Source organism: Chenopodium quinoa, unplaced genomic scaffold (genome assembly GCF_001683475.1).
Source record: "Chenopodium quinoa cultivar QQ74 unplaced genomic scaffold, ASM168347v1, whole genome shotgun sequence".
Taxonomy (NCBI): Eukaryota; Viridiplantae; Streptophyta; class Magnoliopsida; order Caryophyllales; family Amaranthaceae; genus Chenopodium; species Chenopodium quinoa.
The window spans coordinates 1,653,311-1,673,673 of record NW_018743448.1 but is presented as its reverse complement, the minus strand read 5'-3'; the positions used below and the strand labels follow the sequence as shown (position 1 = coordinate 1,673,673).

General features: G+C 36.4%; 1 protein-coding gene and 2 long non-coding RNA genes across 3 annotated transcripts; all 3 read left to right on the top strand.

The window, feature by feature from the left end:
* Positions 1 to 3,111: 3,111 nt before the first annotated feature.
* LOC110739195 lies at positions 3,112 to 3,806 on the top strand. Its single transcript, XR_002514752.1, has 2 exons — positions 3,112 to 3,657; positions 3,773 to 3,806. It is a non-coding gene; the product is annotated as an uncharacterized LOC110739195 (long non-coding RNA).
* Positions 3,807 to 4,969: 1,163 nt separating this feature from the next.
* On the top strand, positions 4,970 to 6,556 carry LOC110739333 (zinc finger MYM-type protein 1-like). The gene is made up of 2 exons (XM_021919800.1): positions 4,970 to 5,794; positions 5,891 to 6,556. Exons 1-2 carry the CDS (start codon positions 4,970 to 4,972, stop codon positions 6,554 to 6,556), a joined length of 1,491 nt encoding a protein of 496 aa, XP_021775492.1.
* Positions 6,557 to 7,290: 734 nt separating this feature from the next.
* LOC110739262 lies at positions 7,291 to 14,959 on the top strand. The gene is made up of 7 exons (XR_002514763.1): positions 7,291 to 7,885; positions 12,596 to 12,693; positions 12,782 to 13,438; positions 13,520 to 13,659; positions 13,742 to 13,829; positions 13,925 to 14,358; positions 14,440 to 14,959. It is a non-coding gene; the product is annotated as an uncharacterized LOC110739262 (long non-coding RNA).
* Positions 14,960 to 20,363: the final 5,404 nt, after the last annotated feature.

Below are 20,363 nucleotides of genomic sequence, written 5' to 3'. Positions count from 1 at the left end.
CAGATTTCAAATGAAGATTTATCTCTCATAAAAAACCCTTTTGAAGCGATTCTTTTTTTGAATCTGCTTATTTTTTTGTGTAGAATAAGCATACAAAATTTCAGAATTTTTGGAGTTCGTTTGATTTTTTTTGGTAGAATTTTCGAAGCAGTGCAAAAAAAGAGCAAATCTGTATGTGGAATATCATTCAATTCTGGAACAAAATAAATAATATTTATGGGACAATAGTTCATATTTCTGGAACAAAATAAATAATATTCGAATGAAATATTATATGAAACATCAATGATTTTTATGTATTAAACAATATCATTAGTATATGAAACAATACATATATTTTATGGAACATTAGTAGTATAAAATGAAACATAAGGTATGTTTTTTGAAACATCAATAAGGTATAAGAAATCACAGTAAACCTAGTTCATATAGAGCCCAACTATATGAAACAAGCAATAATATATATGAAACATTAATATTATAAATTGAAACACTTGATATATTTTACAAAACATCATTAACGTACACCAACTATACATAATGGATGGTTGAGATTAATTATCACTTTCCCATGCATTTTCTTGGGAACACGCATTTCAGTCATTGGTACATGCTTTTTAATTTTCTTGGGAACACGCATTTCAGTCATTGGTATATTTCACACATATGGTATGAAACAATGTATAATATTTATGGGACAATAGTTCTTATTTCTGGAACAATATAAATAATATTCGAATGAAATATTATATGAAACATCAATGATTTTTACGTATAAAACAATATCATTAGTATATGAAACAATACATATATTTTATGGAACATAAATAGTATAAAATGAAACATAATGTATGTTTTTTGAAACATCAATAAGGTATAAGAAATCACAGTAAACCTAGTTCATATAGAGCCCAACTATATGAAACAAGCAATAATATATATGAAACAATAATATTATAAATTGAAAGACTTGATATATTTTACGAAACATTATTAACGTACACCAACTACACATAATGGATGACTGAGATTAATTATCACTTTCCCATGCATTTTCTTGGGAACACGCATTTCAGTCATTGGTACATGCTTTTTAATTTTCTTAGGAACACGCATTTCAGTCATTGGTATATTTCACACATATGGTATGGAACAATGTATAATATTTATGGGACAATAGTTCTTATTTCTGGAACAATATAAATAATATTCGAATGAAATATTATATGAAACATCAATGATTTTTATGTATAAAACAATATCATTAGTATATGAAACAATACATATATTTTATGGAACATAAATAGTATAAAATGAAACATAAGGTATGTTTTTTGAAACATCAATAAGGTATAAGAAATCACAGTAAATTTAGTTTATATAGAGCCCAACTATATGAAACAAGCAATAATATATATGAAACATTAATATTATAAATTGAAACACTTGATATATTTTACGAAACATCATTAACGTACACCAACTACACATAATGGATGGCTGAGATTAATTATCACTTTCCCATGCATTTTCTTGGGAACACGCATTTCAGTCATTGGTACATGCTTTTTAATTTTCTTGGGAACACGCATTTCAGTCATTGGTATATTTCACACATATGGTATGAAACAATGTATAATATTTATGGGACAATAGTTCTTATTTCTGGAACAATATAAATAATATTCGAATGAAATATTATATGAAACATCAATGATTTTTATGTATAAAACAATATCATTAGTATATGAAACAACACATATATTTTATGGAACATAAACACTATAAAATGAAACATAAGGTATATTTTTTGAAACATCAGATAAGGTATAAGAAATCACAATACACCTAGTTCATATAGAGCCCAACTGTAGGAAACAAGCAATAATATATATGAAACATTAACATTATAAATTGAAAGACTTGATATATTTTACGAAACATCATTAACGGCGTATACTTCAACTACATTTTAACGTAACGTTCGAATTTACGTGAACCTTGCATTTTACTGAACAATCTCTTGGTTTTCCAATGCAAGTTAACATGTTTCAATGCAATAAATAATAAAAAGCATGTAATAATGACAGCTTTTGACAGATTTTGTGTCCCAATGCACAAAAAAAAAAAAAAAAAATACAAACAATCATTACAATTAATGAAGGTGGCCCACGTGAATTCCCACTAATGAAACAATAAATCTGAACCATTCATCTAATAAAAATGAATGGTGTTAGATGAGTTCTCATTTTAAAATGGTTCTCACCTAAGCCATGGGTTCTCACATGATCCCATTTCTATATATACACACACACACACACACACACACACACACACACACACACACACACACACACACACACACACACACACACACACACACACACACATTAAATATGGTATTATGCTATTGATATACAGAGTAGTATTTATAAGATATAAAGTAATACGTATGGAATTATGTACAAGGTAGTTTGCTTAATGCTTCCTCTCTCCCCTCTCCTCTTTCCTCTCTTCTAAACCCTAGCCTCCATTGTTTATTTTGGAGGGGCTTCCATCAGTTTTAACCGGTGGAAAGCCCCAATTCTTATTTTGCTTCTTTTTTGTTCTTTTAGTTTTATAATAATGCTTCCTCTTTTGAAGAGGAACTTTTCTCCCTCGAAAGTAAGGGTTTCCTATCTCCTTTGAAAGACAAGGGTTTTTCGACCTCCTACGAAAGGCAATGTTTATCTCCTCTTTTCGAGGGAGAAATTTCTTAGTTTTGAATCCATGATAATAGATCTAAAGATTGTCGTGAAATTATTTCATTGGTGAAAATTTTTGCGAGATCGCAAAGGTTATCAAGTTTTCGAACACAATTGGATGAGTCAGAAGGAAAACATCCTCACGGCTATAAAAGGTCGTTAGATTGTCTCTCTAACAAGGTTGTATTTTCCAGCGATATAAGCGAGAGATGCTCCACAGTGTAATATCTACTTGGCGATCGTAATTTTTATGAAAGAAACTTTTATTTGATTCAATATCTTATGTATTTTTCAAAATCAATTCTCTTTTGTAAATGTGGTATGACAATTTATTAATGGATTAACTTTAGTATTCAAAAAAAGAAAGTAATACGTATAGAAATTATTTTATTACATATATAAAAAGTATGTGAATCAAAACTATCACAATATATGATTTGATGAATACTTTTTATATATATTATAGTAGGTAATTAATGAAATTGGCTAAAAAAGGGGAAAAGGGGGGATTTGGAAGGATAAAACAACACAAAAAAATCAGCCCCGTCGCTGGCCCAGGGCAACTGGGGCGACCGCCCTGGGCCCCCAAAAAAAAAGACCACGTTGCTGAAATGAAGGACTGAAGTTTGAAGGCCCTAAATAAAAAAAAAACAAAAAAAATTTGATATTCATAAATTAAGATATTCAAAGAAACGATTTCTTTCCTAATATTCAGACAATCTCCTCAACTTCTTTCCCCTAATTTTCGGCCATAATATTCTCTTTCCAAAGTAATTTTATTTCTCCAAAAAAAATGTTCAATCTTCAATCTAATCCCCAAGATGTATTTGTACACAATTTTCAATTTCAGTCAGACGAATTGGGGTTGTTTCGAGAATGGAGATTCAATTGAAGAGGAAATCGATCAAAAACGGTAATTTTGCTCATCAATTTTCAACGGGATTTTGCCTAATTATATATAATACTTGCATATACTCCTTAATTCATCAAAGTATCTCGTCTAATTTTATTTTTTTAAATTTTTATAGCTGTTTTCGAGTTGAAGAACAATCAGAAGTTGGGGAAAAAAATTGGAAAAAAAAATTCAATTAATTGGTTGAGTTTGGTTCCTTGGTGAAACAATGGCTTCCAACTTCCGAGTTTCAGATTAATTGGTTGATTTTCAACATTAATTATATTCTTATTTGTTTGATAAATTGATTTTCCTAAAAATACTAGTGTATGACATGTATTGTATTTTCAGAATTTCAGATTCGAGATATTATTTGGAGTGCAATTGTTCAAATTGAGGCATTGGGCAGAATTTGGTGTTAAATCTTCAATTATCAGGTGTTTTTGCTCTTTTTTATACTTTTATTAATTTTCATTATTTCATATAATGTTGCCTAGAAGATATTTATCTGGTAATGATAAGAGGAAAAAAAGAAAAAGAGCTGAAAAGTTAATAGAATCTCAAAAGGGTTCCATTGACAAATTTTTTACTAAAGTAGTACAAGTAGACGAGTCATCTCATGAATTGGGGGAAAATGAAAATCATGACAAGCTAATGAGGACTTAAACAATGTTAATAATGCCAATGACCCGAATGAGAATGCGACTCATATGAATGAACCAATGGATGCACCAAATGCATCCAATGTTAATGAGTACAAGTCCCTCCTTTCGATTTTTATGATCCTAATAATTGGGGTAATCTTGACAATAAAGGGAGGGATATTTTAATTGAAAAAGGACCCATAAGAGACTTGAACCTTGTGTTTCCAATTGATGACAAATTAAGGCATTTTTCATATGCCTATTATACTAAGAGGCTTAGCAATGGTGAGACTTTTGATAGAAAATGGTTGGTTTACTCAAAAGCAGCAGATAAAGTATATTGTTTATGTTGTAAATTGTTCGCATCTCAAAATAACAAATCTTTTTTAGCAAATGATGGTGTGAATGATTGGAAACATCTTAGTGAGAAACTTAAATTACATGAAAATAGTGTTGAGCATATGACTAATATGAACACGTGGAATGAAACAAGAGTGAGATTAGAAAAGAACAAAGGCATTGATTAAGACTTGCAAGAGGCAATTTCAAAGGAAAAAGAACGTTGGAGGCAAGTCTTAATTAGAATTGTATCTGTTGTGAAATGTCTAGCTAAAAATAATCTAGCTTTTCGTGGATCTAGTGCAAAGCTTTATGATGATAGCAATGGTAATTATTTAGGTATAATTGAAATGATAGCTGAATTTGATTTTATAATGCAAGATCATGTAAGACGTATTCAAAGCCAAGAAATTCACTGTCATTACCTTGGTCCTCAAATTCAAAATGAGCTTATTTCTCTTTTAGCCCATGGTGTTCGGACTTCAATAATAAAAATAGTAAAAGAGTCAAAATATTTTTCTGTAATCCTTGATTGTACCCCTGATGTGAGTCGTCAAGAACAAATGACTTTTATAGTAAGATGCATGAATGTATCAGATGATAAAATCAAAATAGAAGAATTTTTTTTAGAATTCTTAGAAGTAGATGATACTTCTGGATTGGGACTTTTAAATGTATTGTTAAATGTTTGTAAGTCTCTTGATTTGGATATTGATGATATAAGGGGACAAGGTTATGATAATGGCTCTAATATGAAAGGAAAACACCAAGGGGTCCAAAAGAGATTGCTTGATATTAATCCAAGGGCTTTATACATGCCATGTGCTTGTCATAGTTTAAATCTCACTCTTTCAGATATGGCACATTCTTGCATTAAAGCTATATCTTTTTTTAGAATTGTACAACGCATATACACATTATTTGCACATTCCACTAAAAGGTGGAAGATTTTAGTTGACAATGTGCCAAGTTTAATAGTTAAATCTTTGTGTAATACAAGATGGGAGAGTCGAATTAAGAGTGTTAAAGCTATAAGATTTCAATATCCTCAAATTAGATTAGCTTTGTTGGAATTGTACAATTCTTGTCATGATGATGTTAATATTGCTAAAACAAAAAGTGAAGCTGAAAGTTTGGCTAATTCGCTTGCAAATTTTGAATTTTTACTTGGCATGGTAATTTGGTATGACATTTTATTTGCTATTAATATTGTGAGTAAAAAGTTGCAATCTTAATCCATGAGTGTTGGAGTTGTAATGAATGAAGTGCAGGGTATAATCACATATTTTGAGAAATATAGAATTGAAGGGTTTGAAGCTAGTTTGGAAATTGCCAAAAACCTTGCACTTGATATGGATATAGAGCCAACATTTCCAACAAAGCGTCGTATCATTAGAAAGAGGCAATTTGATGAAATTGAGAGTGAAAATGATGATGAGGAACAATCACCCGAGGAATCTTTTAGAGTCAATTATTTTTTGGTGGTTGTTGATATTGAAATATCTTCTTTGAAAAATAGATTTGAGCAATTGGAGGTATTTAATAACATATTTGGTTTTTTGTTTGATGCAAAAAGTTTGAAATCGTTGGATAATGATGATTTGAGAAAATCCTGCACAAATTTTAAAACTACCTTTACTCATAATAATTTTTCTGATGTTGATGCAGATGATCTTTTTTCTGAATTGAAAGTGTTACAAATGACTTTGCCAAATGATTTGATGTCAACATTTGAAATCCTTGAATTTGTCAAAGCTGCAGATTGCTATCCAAATGTTTTCATTGCATATCGAATCCTATTAACTATGCCGGTAACAGTTGCATTTGCCGAAAGAAGTTTTTCAAAGTTGAAGTTACTAAAGAACTATTTGAGATCGTCAATGTCACAAGAAAGGTTGAATGGTCTATCTACTTTATGTATTGAGAAAAAATGTTAGAACATATTGATGTAGAAACGATTATTAGTGACTTTGCGTCCAGAAATGCTCGTAGAAATATTTTCATGTGAATGTTTAGACTTTGATTTCAATCGTAATAAAATGTCCTTTTTTTATCTTTTTTTTTGCATACCCAAAAATTTCAAATTTTTTTAGTATTTCATGTGAAATAGGGCCCCAATTTATATCTTTGCCCCGAGCCACTAAACGGGGCTGAAAAAAATAACATATGTCAATCTTAGTATCCGTTTAATATTATACAAGATAATATCAAGGGAGTAGTCGAGACAATCAAGGCATGCTCAACACTAATATCTAGCAACGACGGACGTATACGATGGACATCAGATACTTGACTTACGATGATTGTTGTTTCATCTGACGACTTATTGCAGTGACCTCTGAAGCTAACATCCAAAATTCGACGCTAGAAGATGAAACATGACGCAATACCGCCAGATGAAGCCAGAAAGCTGCGGAATGGGTTAAAGCAATTATTAGTGCTTCCTAAAAAATATGGAGAGCATATCTCACGGCCGAAAACAAGTCAAGCAAGCTGTTGGAGTGAATATATGACCTATATTAGTCCACATTCGTCAAGTGACCAAGTCAAGATGCTAACAACCACTTCCTAACAATTATGAGAAATACGCTCATTTACCGATGGTATTTAACAATAGATGGCTAGAAAAATCCATCGGTAAATATTTAATTTACCGATGGTTTTGGTAAGCCATCGGTATTGTGAGAAATATCGATGGTTAAGCTATCGGTATATTTTTTCCGATGGCTTTTCGGTAAATGTTATATTTTGAAAGAAAAATTAATTTTTTTCCTGATGCGTTAAAGCCATCGGTATAAAATAAATACCGATGGCTTTTGGCTATCGGAATTTACCAATGGCTTAAAGCCATGTATTTATAAATAAATAAATAAATAAATAAATAAATAAAAAACGAAATCTTGGTTTAAAGTTAACCCTAGCTCATGCCTTACTCTTTCTCACTCTTCCACTCATGCCTCTCTTCCCATTTTCTCTCTCCTCCATCTCTCTCCAATCACGCCTTTTCTCTCTCCTCCGTTTCTCTCCTCTAACGCCATCTCTCTTACTCCCTCTCTGGTATTCTCCTTCCTCTCCATCCATTTTTTCTCTCTCCCCTCGATTTCTTTATCTCTCCTTTTGATTGTTGCGGTATTGTGGCGTTGTCCATTGCGGTGTTGCGGCGGTGTTGTAGTGGTGTTCGGTTTTTTTGGTCAAATTCGACCATAAATTTGGAGTTTTATGGTCGAATTTGACCATTTAAACCTTAAGTATGTGACAAATTGAAGGTATGTTAGCTTTTGGTTGATTTCGTGGGTTTTTAGTTGATTTTATTTGTTGATTTTGCTTTTTTAGTTGATTTCGTTGTTGGTTGTTGATTTTTCGTGGTTATCTTTGTTTTATAGTTAATTTCGGCGATGTTGTGTTGATTTTGGTTTATTTTATGGGATGATTTCGTGTTTTTCATATTGTTGGGGTTGAATTTCGTTTTTTGGTTGATTTTCAATTTTTATCTTTGTTGTTTTTCGATTTTTTGGTTGATTTTGAGGGTCATTTCGTTTGGTTTTTGTTAATTTCGGGTTGATTTTTGTGGGTTGATTTTTCGTTGATTTTGTACTATTTCGGGTGGTGGTTAGTGGTGTTAAGTGGTTCACGGCGGTGGTAGGTGGATTAGGGTTGCGGTGGTGGAGGTAGGTGGATTAGGGTTACGGTGGTGGCGTGGTGGATGGTTGTGGGTAGTTGGCAGTAGGAGGTATGAGTAAGGCAGGGGGTAGTGGGTGGGTAGCGGTTTTAATTAATTTATTTATTTTTAAGAAAATTACCGATGGCTTTTCAGAAAACACCGATGGGTTTTGACCATCGGAAAAAAAAAGCCGATGGTATTTATAAAGGTAAAAATAGTTTGTAGCCATCGGTAAAACTATCGGTATTAAGTTTACCGATGGTTTTTCAATCGGTATTTTCGATTTTGCCGACGTATTATTATACTTTTATACTTTTACCGATGGATTTTGTCCATCGGTATTTGGCTCATTTCTAGTAGAGTCACCCGGTCCTTATCTTCCTCTAACCAACTTCTATTGTTTAAAGGCTTGTAAAAGGAGCACAAGACTAGCCATAAAAGCGGACGTTTTCTCAAACTAAGCTTTGTTTGCAAAGTATTTTGCAAACTAGACTCGTGGGAAAACTATTTCCCAAACTACGCTTCCAGGGTAAAACGCTGTCTCGGATAGCATTTTATACCCTGGTTTTTTTAAAGAAAAAATTAAATGTGTAAAACGCTGTATGGGACAGCGTTTTACCTGTTGACTTTTTTTTTTTAACTTTTTTTTTTGTATTTTATAGTTAAAAAAAAATTAAAAAAAAAAAACAAAGACCCTAAAACGCTGCCTGAGATAGTGTTTAATGTTCTTAATGAAATGCTGCCTCAGGCAACGTTTAATGTTCAACATGAAACGTTGCCTGAGACAGCGTTTAATGTTGTTAATAAACGCTGCCTCAGGCAGCATTTCTTGCGGTTATAACAGTGAGCTTCTTCCTTCTGCATTCCACACTTCCATTCCCTCACTTAATCTCTCTCTCTCTCCAAGACCCTTCTGCTTCTCCTTTCAGGCCACCACCTCCATCGCCGTCTCACTCCGACGACCGGCCGTCGAAAGCCCCGAAAACCTAGACTCACTTCAACCCGAATTTGGTATTTACTCAATCTCTCTTTGGTTTTTAAAATTCTAGGGTTTATGTTTTTTGTTTATAATTTTTTGGAATTGTGGTTAAAATCTTGATAATGTTGAATTGTTAGTGTTGATAATGTTGAATTGTTAGTGTTTGTAATGTTGAATTGTTAGTGTTGGTAATTGTTGAATTGTTAGTGTTGATAATAGTTTGGATAATGTTGAATTGGTAGTGTTGGTAATTGTTGATAATGGTTTAATGGTTGATAATTGTTAGTTTTTGAGTGATTGTGATAACCTACATTATTCTTTATTAATGGTGATTTAGTGATACTAAGTTGTTGTAAATTGAAAAGTATGTCTACATTATTGTTTAATTATGGCGATTTAGGGATGATTTAGTGCCTTTAAGTGTAATGTATTTTGGTTGTTATGTAGAATATGGCTGCACAAATGTAGTTTTGTTATGCCGGTGAGGAGGTGAAATTATGTTCGATGGACCCCGTGTTGAGTATAGTGGAGGAAATATGGAACCACTAGCACTTGAACCGAACATGACTTTCAATGATTTGATGAACGATGTTCATAGTAGTATAGGTTCAAACCCAAGGATTGTTGAACTAAACATTAAAATGAGGTTTGAGACTGGCAATGGGGTTCAAGTGTTACCTGTTTCTACGAATAAACATTTGAAAGCTTTGAGGAGCGTTGTTGCAATGAAGGGTGTTCCCACTGAGATATATGTAGAAATGGTGCCTATATGTACCAAAAAAGTACTCGGCCAGAACAAAAATCTACATATATTTCCGGTTAAAACACAAAGCCCTTCCAAGTGCCCTCACACGACATTCCATCAACTGAATATGGGATGGGATCTTTTAGAAGAATGTTGCACGACGATCAATTTCACATGTCGTTTAGTTCTCATATAGCTTCACCTGTACATGGGGGGGCATATGTGGCAATGACCGGCCAACTTGGGCCTTCGACATCAAACACCGTCACACCTTCACCGATGCAATTGCATAGTTATTCGCCTCTGCAAGATGACGTTCAAGCATCGCCGTCTCAACTTGTGTCAAATCATCTTGAAACTATTGTGAATAACGAATTGTCTGTGTATGATGTGTATACAAATGATGAGGCCGAGAGCGGAGAGGAGAAGATGTACTTCAGAACATGGATGTTGAACCTGCACACATGGAAGTTAGCGAGCCCCTGGTTAGAACTCCCGTACCTTGGTTCAGTCAGGTAAACGAGAACTATGAGTTAATCAGTATTGGGGGGCCGAATCGGGTAGCCATACATCGTTTGTTCCCGGAGAAGAATTTGAGAAAGGCATGTATTTTGAAAGTAAGAAACTGCTTTAAGAAATGGTGAAGATGTATTCTATACAGAGTAACCAATTCTACACCACAGTGACATCGAATGAGAGTGTCCTTCATTTGCGGTGCAAGAAGAAATGTGGTTGGATGCTACGGGGTACCAAATCAAGTGAGCACTCGCGTGGCTTTACCCTAGTCACGTACAAAGGCCCGCACCGGGAGAACTGTGTCACTGATGTACTATCTACTGATCACCCACACTTGGATTCGTCCATAATATCAGAGTATGTGAAGTCCTTGTGCGGAAAGATCCGTCCTTAAAAGTTGAATTCATGCAGGAAATCACCTCAAGCAATTTCATTTCGATGTTCCATATCGAAGAGCATGGTATGCCAAGGAGAAAGCTATAGCTGAAATATTTGGGGATTGGGAGAGTTCTTACGGCAAACTTCCGCACTTCATGCAAGCACTGAAACAGTCAAACCCGGGAACCGTTGTCATATGGAAACACAAAGGTCTGGTGGATGGTGTATACTACAACAACATGGAAGTGTTTGAACGAGTGTTTTGGGCCTTCGGTCCTTGTATCGACGGTTTTAAACATTGTATGCCTGTTCTTTGTATCGATGGGACGCACTTGTACAGGAATTATAAAGGAACACTGTTGGTTGCTACAAGTGTGGATGCAAGCTTCCAAGTATTTCCGCTAGCATTTGTCGTGGTTGAAGGGGAAAACACTTCCAGCTGGTCTTGGTTCCTGGGCTGCATTCGGGATCATGTCACGCAACGAGATGGCCTCTGTGTTATATCTGATCGACATCCTAGGATCATTGCAGCAATGAATGATCCTAACGTTGGATTCACCGAGCCGCGAGCCTATCACAGGTTTTGTGCTCGCCACATAGCTTCTAACTTGAAGACTCACGTGAAAAGCAACGACATGAGAGATATGTTTAAGGCTATAGCGTACCAAAGGCAGGAAAAAAAACTTCAAGCTGATCTGTGTTTCATTGGTGAGGCATGTACCAAGGCCATGGAGTATACAGTTCAAGTCCCGTTCACGATGTGGTCTCTCTTTCACGACACTGGTCGCAGATATGGGATATGTACTACAAACTTCTCTGAAACATTTAACAATGTGTTGAAAGGAGTTCGGTTTCTACCGATCATATCCCTTGTCGAGTTAACTTAACGCAGAGTTTACAGGTATTTCACTTTGAGAAGGGAGTCTTCTGAGGCTAGGTGTGAACAGGGACTTGCATAACCCCCCAAGGTCACTGCCATTCTAGAGAAGAACACCGCAAAAGCCAGATATCATAGAGTGGATGCGTATAACCGCCGATTGCATATTTACCAAGTTACAACAGAAAGGAGGGAGCGACTTGGTAGTAAAGGAGGCCATAAACATACTTTTAACTTTCAGTTGAGATCGTGTACATGCAACAAACCAAAGATATTCCACCTCCCATGTTCTCATGTTCTAGCAGTCTGTGCGACGTATTCACTATCAAAGCGGCCGTGGGTGGACCCTGTGCTGCAATCGAAGGCCTATAGAACACCTATGCACCACAATTTTGTCCTATCCCCTGTGAGACAACCTGGACGCAGACGTCGGCCCTAAACTCATTCCGAACGACAGCATGGTACGTGGAAAAGGGAGGCCAAGGTCAAAGCGCATACGCTATGAAATGGATGAGACTAACCGGCCCCCAAGGAAATACAGCCGCTGTCACCAGCAGGGTCACAACCGGACAACGTGTCCATCTAGACCGACATAGGACCTAAGTTTGTATTTGTTATTTGTTGTAGTAGTAGAAAGTAGAATTATTTTGTATCAGATTATCTAAAGTTTGTAACATTCGTAACATTTGGATCATTTATATTTTCTATTTTGGATGTCGTTTGAAATTTTCTATCTTTGCCTTTAACTCGTGCAGCTTATGTTTAATTGCTAATCCAGTAATTGTGTTGATATTTGGTATATAACGATTTCAATGAACAGATATCATGGACGGAGCAGATAGGACACCCGAACCTGTTGACCCTTTTGTCTTGACACTACAGGACAAACATTGGAGCGTTGACATATGGGACCAGACGGTAATATTTCATCCGTTATTTCATGTACTTCTTTTTATACATTGATGTACTATCTAATATTAACTACGGTCGTACAATGATTTTTCAGGTTGATGAAGCGAAGATGCTGGTTTGCAGGCACTACACTACTAGGGTTATGGGTGACTGGGTTGTCGATGCACGCATTCTTGCGTACGTCGAGTACGCTGGCTTTGGTGGTATTCATCGTATAGCGTTCAGAGAGATCGATCGAGCGCTTGTCACTGCGCTAGTGGAGAGATGGAGACAGGAGACGCACTCCTTCCACCTACTTGTTGAGGAGGCAACCGTTACGTTGCGGGACGTCGCAATACTCACCCGCCTTCCTATACATGGGACTGCGGTGACAGGACATGCGTTAGTCGATCCCGTTGGTTTGGTAGCCCGGGTTCTCGGGATTCAACCGGGTCCCGATGAGATTAGGGGCTCCAGGTTGAGGACCGGCTGGATACGCGATACTTTCCATGCGCTGCCTACGGACGCTGATGATGCCACGGTTTAGAGACACGCTCGAGCATACTTGTTATTGCTCATATCGGGCGTGTTGTTCGGCAACAAGAGCGGGAGCCATATCCAGCTTATTTACCTACAACTGTTAGACCACGACTGGGATCATATCTGTGGATACAACTGGAGTAGTGCCTGTTTGGCGACGTTGTATCGCCACCTGTGTAGAGCCTCCCACCGTGGTTCAATCGAGATCGGAGGACCTCTGATTGTGCTTCAGGTAACCCACCTAATTATCCACAAGCTAGTTTGGAAACGACTTACGTTATACTTAACATAGTTTTGTATTTTGGTATTACAGTTATGGGCTTGGGAGCACATCCATGTAGGCAGACCAGGTAGGCCTGTTGTACATCGTCGGGGACAGTAGGACCGGGACGAGCAGTACCAGGCGTACATCACTCCACCGCTCCCTACATCTGATGAGGCGTACGGTTGTAGGTTTGTAACATTTGTCATTCTTTTTTGCCCCCATACAGTTTCATTTTGCTGGATGACAAACTAAAACAATTTGTTGCCATAGGTGGGTGGTCCACAGACTCACACATGCACATGCGGCGAGGGGTCTTCCGTACTACCGAGTCGCCCTTGACCGACTCACCGAGGATCAGGTGGTAACTTAAAAGATACTTGTAAACATTTATGTATAGTATATACTGTTTGTGGACTAACCAATTCATGGTTTACTGTTGCTGTGTTATTGCAGATGACATGGGATCCATATGTACCTGACTTGGTAGATGTCATGCCTGCACATCTGCTGGATCATCAGGCAGAATGGCGTGCCAAGGTCCCCATAATCTGTTTCGAGGTTATGGAGAGTCACCTACCCGACCGAGTCATCTTACAGTTTGGACTGCGCCAGTCTATCCCCCAGCAGTCTGACACTAGTGTACGCCTTCACGGCATTGACCATTGGGGAAAGAGGGAGAAAAACTGGGCACTGGAGCATTGGCGTTTCCTTGAGCTATGGCAGCGACGGTGGAGTTCGTCGTTGGAGATGATCCGATGCAGGGCGTTATGGATCCTCATGATCTGTACATGGTGTGGTACAGGTGTATTACACGACGCTTCATCAACCTTAGCTACACACCACCATCCACACATTACCATCCAGCATATGACATCATCAGTGGATATGTGAGTTTATTTTATTCTACTTATTGTCCTCAATTTTTAAATTTCTATATTATACAATTGACTGATCGATGATTACTGCAGGCGGCGGATATGGTGGCGATGGTTGATGTAGTATCAGTTGCCGTTGCAGACCGACCCACCAGAGCCCAGGTGGAGCGGGTGCGAGATATGGGCGTGGCTACCTTACAAAGATATGGTCACGGCTATCTCGTCCACCAGCGGGACGGTCATGATGGCCACTCCGTCCATTCACAGTTTGATCTCGGCCAGAGTAGCAGCGGAGGTGATCCTACGTCACCCAGAGACGCAGAGGATTACATCATCCACAATACTACGCCCACCGGTACCCAGGAGGACCCATTGTCTAGCCAGCAGACTCCCCCACCGCCCTGAGACCCATTCACCACCATTACTCATTACAAGCGGCGTAATGTCAGATGAAGGGCCGATAGACAGGATATAGAACCGTTACCCCGAATAAATGAGTCGGGATAGTATTATCTGATTTATTTGTTGTAGCTGGATTTTCTAGAATGTTGTATATAACACTTACATTATTAATATAATAAATGTTTTTTGAATGAATATGTGTGTGGTTTGAAGTTTAATTTTCTTATTTGTCCAAATCGGACTTATGTCAGTCAAAATAGATCCATCTAGGCCGATATATATCAAACAACAGACATTTGGGTTCCATAATGAGAAACGGGGTAGAAGCAATGGCCCGTGGTGGTTAATGTGGTGGTTCATGGTGGTTGTGGTGCTATTGGTGGTGGTCGACGGTGGTGTAGTGGTAAGGTTGGGGCTGGTGGTGGAGGTGGTTGTAGTGTTGTTGGGGGTGGTTTGAGTGTTTTGAAGTGCATAAGGGTGGTCGAAAGTGGCGGGAGGTGGTGGTTGGTGGTGGTCGACGGTAGGGGTTGGTGGTGGTTGAGGGTGGTGGCTTATTGAAGGCTGGGGGTGGTGTGTTGGGGGCAGCAATGGGGCAGAAATTAGAGAAGAAAGCCTGCTGGCTGCTGGTATTGCAGTCAAGCAGAAAAACGCTCTCTGAGACAACGTTTTATGTACAAAAAAAGTTGTATATAAACTGCTGTCTTAGACATCGTTTTATGTACAACAAATTTTTTTTGCATAAAACGCTGTTCCATACAGTGTTTTATGTGCAACAAAAATTTTGTACATAAAAGGCTGTCCCAGACAGCGTCTTATGTGTATTTGATTTTTTTTTTTAAAAACAAAAATCTGAAAATAAGAAAAAAAAGGACAATAGGTAAAACGCTGTCTGGGACAGCGTTTTACAAATTGAACATTTTTTTAAAAAAAAACCAGGGCATAAAACGCTGTCCGAGACAGCGTTTTACCCTGGAAGCTTAGTTTGGTAAATAGTTTTGCCACGCAACCAATTTGCAAAATAGTTTTAGAAAGAAGCTCAATTTAGAGAAAAATCCCATAAAAGCAGATGATACACATCCTATTCCAAGTATACAACACCCATGAATAATACATTACAAAATACATCATCAAAAGATACATCACAAGGCAAAGATACATCACAAGGCTCCGTTTGACAATCTAAACGAGTACATTTCTCTTTCGATTGTTCCATGTGTTGCAATGATCAACTAAACGTTCATACATCTTCTCAATAGCTATAATGTATACTTAATATCTTGTTCTTGTGCATTTCTTAATATTTATGGCTTTAGACGCCCTAATAATTATTGTACTTGTACCAATAATGGCTATAAGGCCCGAATCATAATGAATTAGTGGACAAAAATAACCATCCGCGGTTTTCACCTACCTTCATTGGGGTTTTCCGCGTCACCATATTGTGTCTGTATTCTTTTTGTTTCCATCGTTTATATTTCATATCTCTTTTAGTCTATTTATCGATATCTTAACCAAAGGTTACCTCTTTAGACGATTTTTTGCGTAAAAACCAATAACTATGGGAAGGAAGAAATAATGGGATAAAAGCAAACAAATTATCTCTTTATTGATGTCGACTTAGCAAAGGCATCTTAGAAAAAATTAATGAATAAAACAATATTTTATTGAAAATAACCCATAAAGCTATATAAATCACTCGTTTAACCTTTCACTGGATGGATGATAGGCCGTCGTCGAGCCTACCAAAGATAATAAATTCCTATCTTGGTCTCACTAACTAATAGTAAGGGTAAGAAAGGGTTGAACCCAAGAGAGGCGTTGAATCAACCACCAAGTAATATCGTTTAAATAAGCTAAATGAAGTCTAAATTGGGTTGGTTTTGAGTAACTTCTACTAATTCAATTCAATTAAAGCTAAGAGGAGATTAACAATATTTAGAGGAATCTAGGGCTCGGGTTGTACCACTCAACTTCATCACAAATCACGATTAACATGCAACAATCAAGGTAAATTAAAGGGATAAATTAGGGGAAGTCATCTAAGGCACCCAACTACTCTCTCAAGCTAGAGGGATTACTTGAATCATGAATACAACCTACTGTCGTGGTCACAAAGCATAAAACAAGTGTTAAAGTAAAATCACGATGTCATAAACATTCCCTTGACCGGAAATTCCTATTCTCATGGCATTTCAAGTCAATTAAGCGTAAGGGAGCTAACTCAAGTTCATCTCTCGATCCTTCGTTGAGAAAGCTTGGATAAATAGTTCTAGCAATGGCCATATACAAGAACTAAGCAATGAAACCACTTAAGCTCAACTAATTAACACCCAATAATTACCCAATTGTTGCATGCAACAAGTAATTAGTGACTATATTGAGGGTTTTACCCAACCCCTAGAAAATAGACTACTCATAATTCATGGTGAAGAACAACCTAACAACAATATCTAAGTTCAACATAAATCCAACAAGTTGAGAAAAGTAGTAAGAACAAGGTAGATTGAACATGCAACAACAATTAAACAAGATTAAGAAGGAAATTAACAATTCAAAGCAATTAAAAACTGAAAATAAGGAGCAAGAGATAGAGGAAGAAATTTACTAATGAAGCTTCAAAGTTGAGAAAGTGTTGAAATTGAGAGTACAAATTTCAATTAACTACTTCAATGATTGAAATTGAGAGAAACTAAGAAAATTAATGAGAGTTTTTGAGAACTAACTAAGTACCTTAGAAGACTAAAAGGAAGAAGAAGCTCCCCAAAAAAAAAAAACCCCGGGTCGCTTTTATACACCCCAGAGTTATATAGAAAAATCCGTAAAGAAAATCGGGTTTGCATGCAGGAGCGCCAGCTCCTAGGCCTGGAGCGCCCGCACCAACTACTCTTGTGTGCCCGCTCCTAGCTGCAGCAAAGGAAGGCAGATTGTTGGAACTTAGGGAGGAGCACCCGCTCCTCCTTAGGTGCGCGCCCGCTCCTCACTGCATCAGAGAGGGCAGAATGTTGGAGCTCGATTAGGAGAGCCCGCTCCTTGACTGGTGCACGCCCTCTCCTCTAGTGCTTTGCTTCCAATATTAATCTTCAAAGCTTTAGTAAGTTTGTCAAGCCTTCTCTTACACCTACAAGCATGAACACACAAAAAGAGGTACGGGAACACCAAGAACTACAATTGTATGCAAAAAGGGGTTAGAGAAGCGGTGAAAGAGGGAAAATGACTACAAAATCGAGTTAAAAATACCATGATTAGTGGACAAATAAAACACTTATCAATGGACTAATTTGACAAGTACTACGTACTACTTGTCAAAATCTCAAATGAAACTTCACCAATTGACATTTGCTTGTTTGATGTCTAAATTTAATAAAATTAATAGAGTAAGTCATTATTGGACAACATTACATCTCTTTACAAATAATGCTTAACAAATCGTATTGATAAATTTAGCTGCCACCCAAAAAGACTAGGTGATAAGATCCAATATTAAAAACAACACTAACAATATAACATAATGAAGGAATCCATCAAAATAATGTAAAATTGATATAATACTAAAAAGACCGTGCATGGCACAAGACATAACCTTGTATTTATAATTTTAGGACTTGTTTGAGATCGTTTTTTGTTTTGAGGTTTTTTTTTTGGCTTTTTTTTTGAAACAAAAACCAAAAACAAAAAACCAGAAAAAGTTGTTTCCACTTTATTGTTGCCGGTTTTCAAAATTATTACTCGTATATGATTTTAATAAGTTTCACCAATTACAATTTTGGAAAGGTTAATTTTAGATAAGTTAAATATTTATATTAACCGTTCCATTAACCTTTATTACAATTGCATATGACAAAAAAAAAAAAAAAAAATTCTTTATCACAATTAACCTTTTCATTATTAAAATACTTGAAAACTTATAAAAAGTAATGCTATTTAGGGAATCTACCAAATATTTTGTTACCATTGATAATGAGCGGACTATCATTGAAAATTTCCCTAAATTTTAACGGGCTTGAAATTTTTACTTTTTCATCGATGAAGCATATTTTCTAGACAATATAATCCCTTGAGTGAAATAATGAATATATACTGTACTATACCCGGCCCCTTCAAGTATTCGATAAGTTATAAATTAAATATTCCTGTTAGATAATAAAGAATATATTTATCTATATTTGTAATATGTAACTCCAATATTAACTTTATGGAAAACACTGGACTCTTTGTATATAATGGGAGATATAAATCGTTAGAATTGTGCGTTGGCAAACGTTATAAAAGAAACGTGTCATATAATTAGGAACGGAGGAAGTATATGTATAGGAATAGGATCATTTAAAAAAAAGTGTTAAACTGAAAACTGAAAACTTTTAATCTGAGCCGTTCATCAAATCGTATGGCTGAGATTTCTTTGCTCTTATTTTTAGACATTTCTGAATTTCTCTCTCCTCTTTAATTTTCACAGGTTATTTTCTCTCTCCTCTCTCTTCTCTCTTCTCTTTCGTACTTTCTCTCTCTTCAACAAGCTTCTCTGTTTTCTCTCTTTACTGTGTGTTTCTCTTTCTTCGTTCTCTCTCTAAACGCGGCGGAAGGAGGAAGGCAGCAAGTTTTGATGGATCCGAGTTTTAGGAGAAGTGGCTAAGGTATTTTTGGAGGTTCGATCTAAGACTTTTAATATTTTTGGTTTTTTGATATCTGGAAAATTAGGTTTTCAGTGCATGTCTAATGTTAGGGCTTCTTTAATGTTTAATTTCTGATCCGTGTTGTTTTAATTCATGTGTTGTTATGTTATTGTATTTTGTGGAATTTGCTGGAACTTTGATTTGATTTTCTCAGTGAATGAGAGGTAGAATCGGAAAAATGAAATTACATTGAATTTTAGGCGAATTTTGAGTAATTTGAAGTGTTTTTCGTGGATTTGTGAGTGAATTAGTGAGAGTTTGGAGCAGTTAATTTTATCATTGAAGAAGAATTTTGTTGTACAAATGAGCGAATTTTTCGAGTGTTGCGTTTGAGTTTACTGGGGAGGAATTAACTCTGTACGAAGAAGACGATAGCGCGATATTAGTTATAGTGAGAGTAATATGTGGTTGTGGTGTGAAGGAATTTCAAGTAGGATAGAAGTTGTTACTTGAGAATAAAACTTTGGATGATTATTATGAGTCCTATTGTCAAGTTTGTGCTTGTTCTAGACAATGATATTGTTAAGAAAGATCTCATAAGTTACTACTAAAGTCTTTCAACTATTTTGGCATGATGGTTGTATGTTTTATTAGGTGTGTGATTGACAATGGGTGTTGTAATGAGGATGGAAATAGGTGTTTTGGTAGTAGAAGATGATCAGATTTATGGAGAAACTTGATTTTGTCATGTTGTGAAAGGTTTTCATCAATAGTAAAAGTGCATATACTTGCCGAGAGCCCCTATTGATTAGGGGATTTTTCCCTAACCAATCATCGTCTGACAAATGGACCAATCAGGCCCTGCCATGTGTCCGCCACATGGGCCATTAGGAGCCTTCCACGTGTCAGGCTTTGATCGGTCCACCATGGACCATTTGTGTCACGCCACGTGGCCTTCCCAATGCCAAGTGGGAAAACTGGCCACCTAGGCCCAAAGGCTTGTGG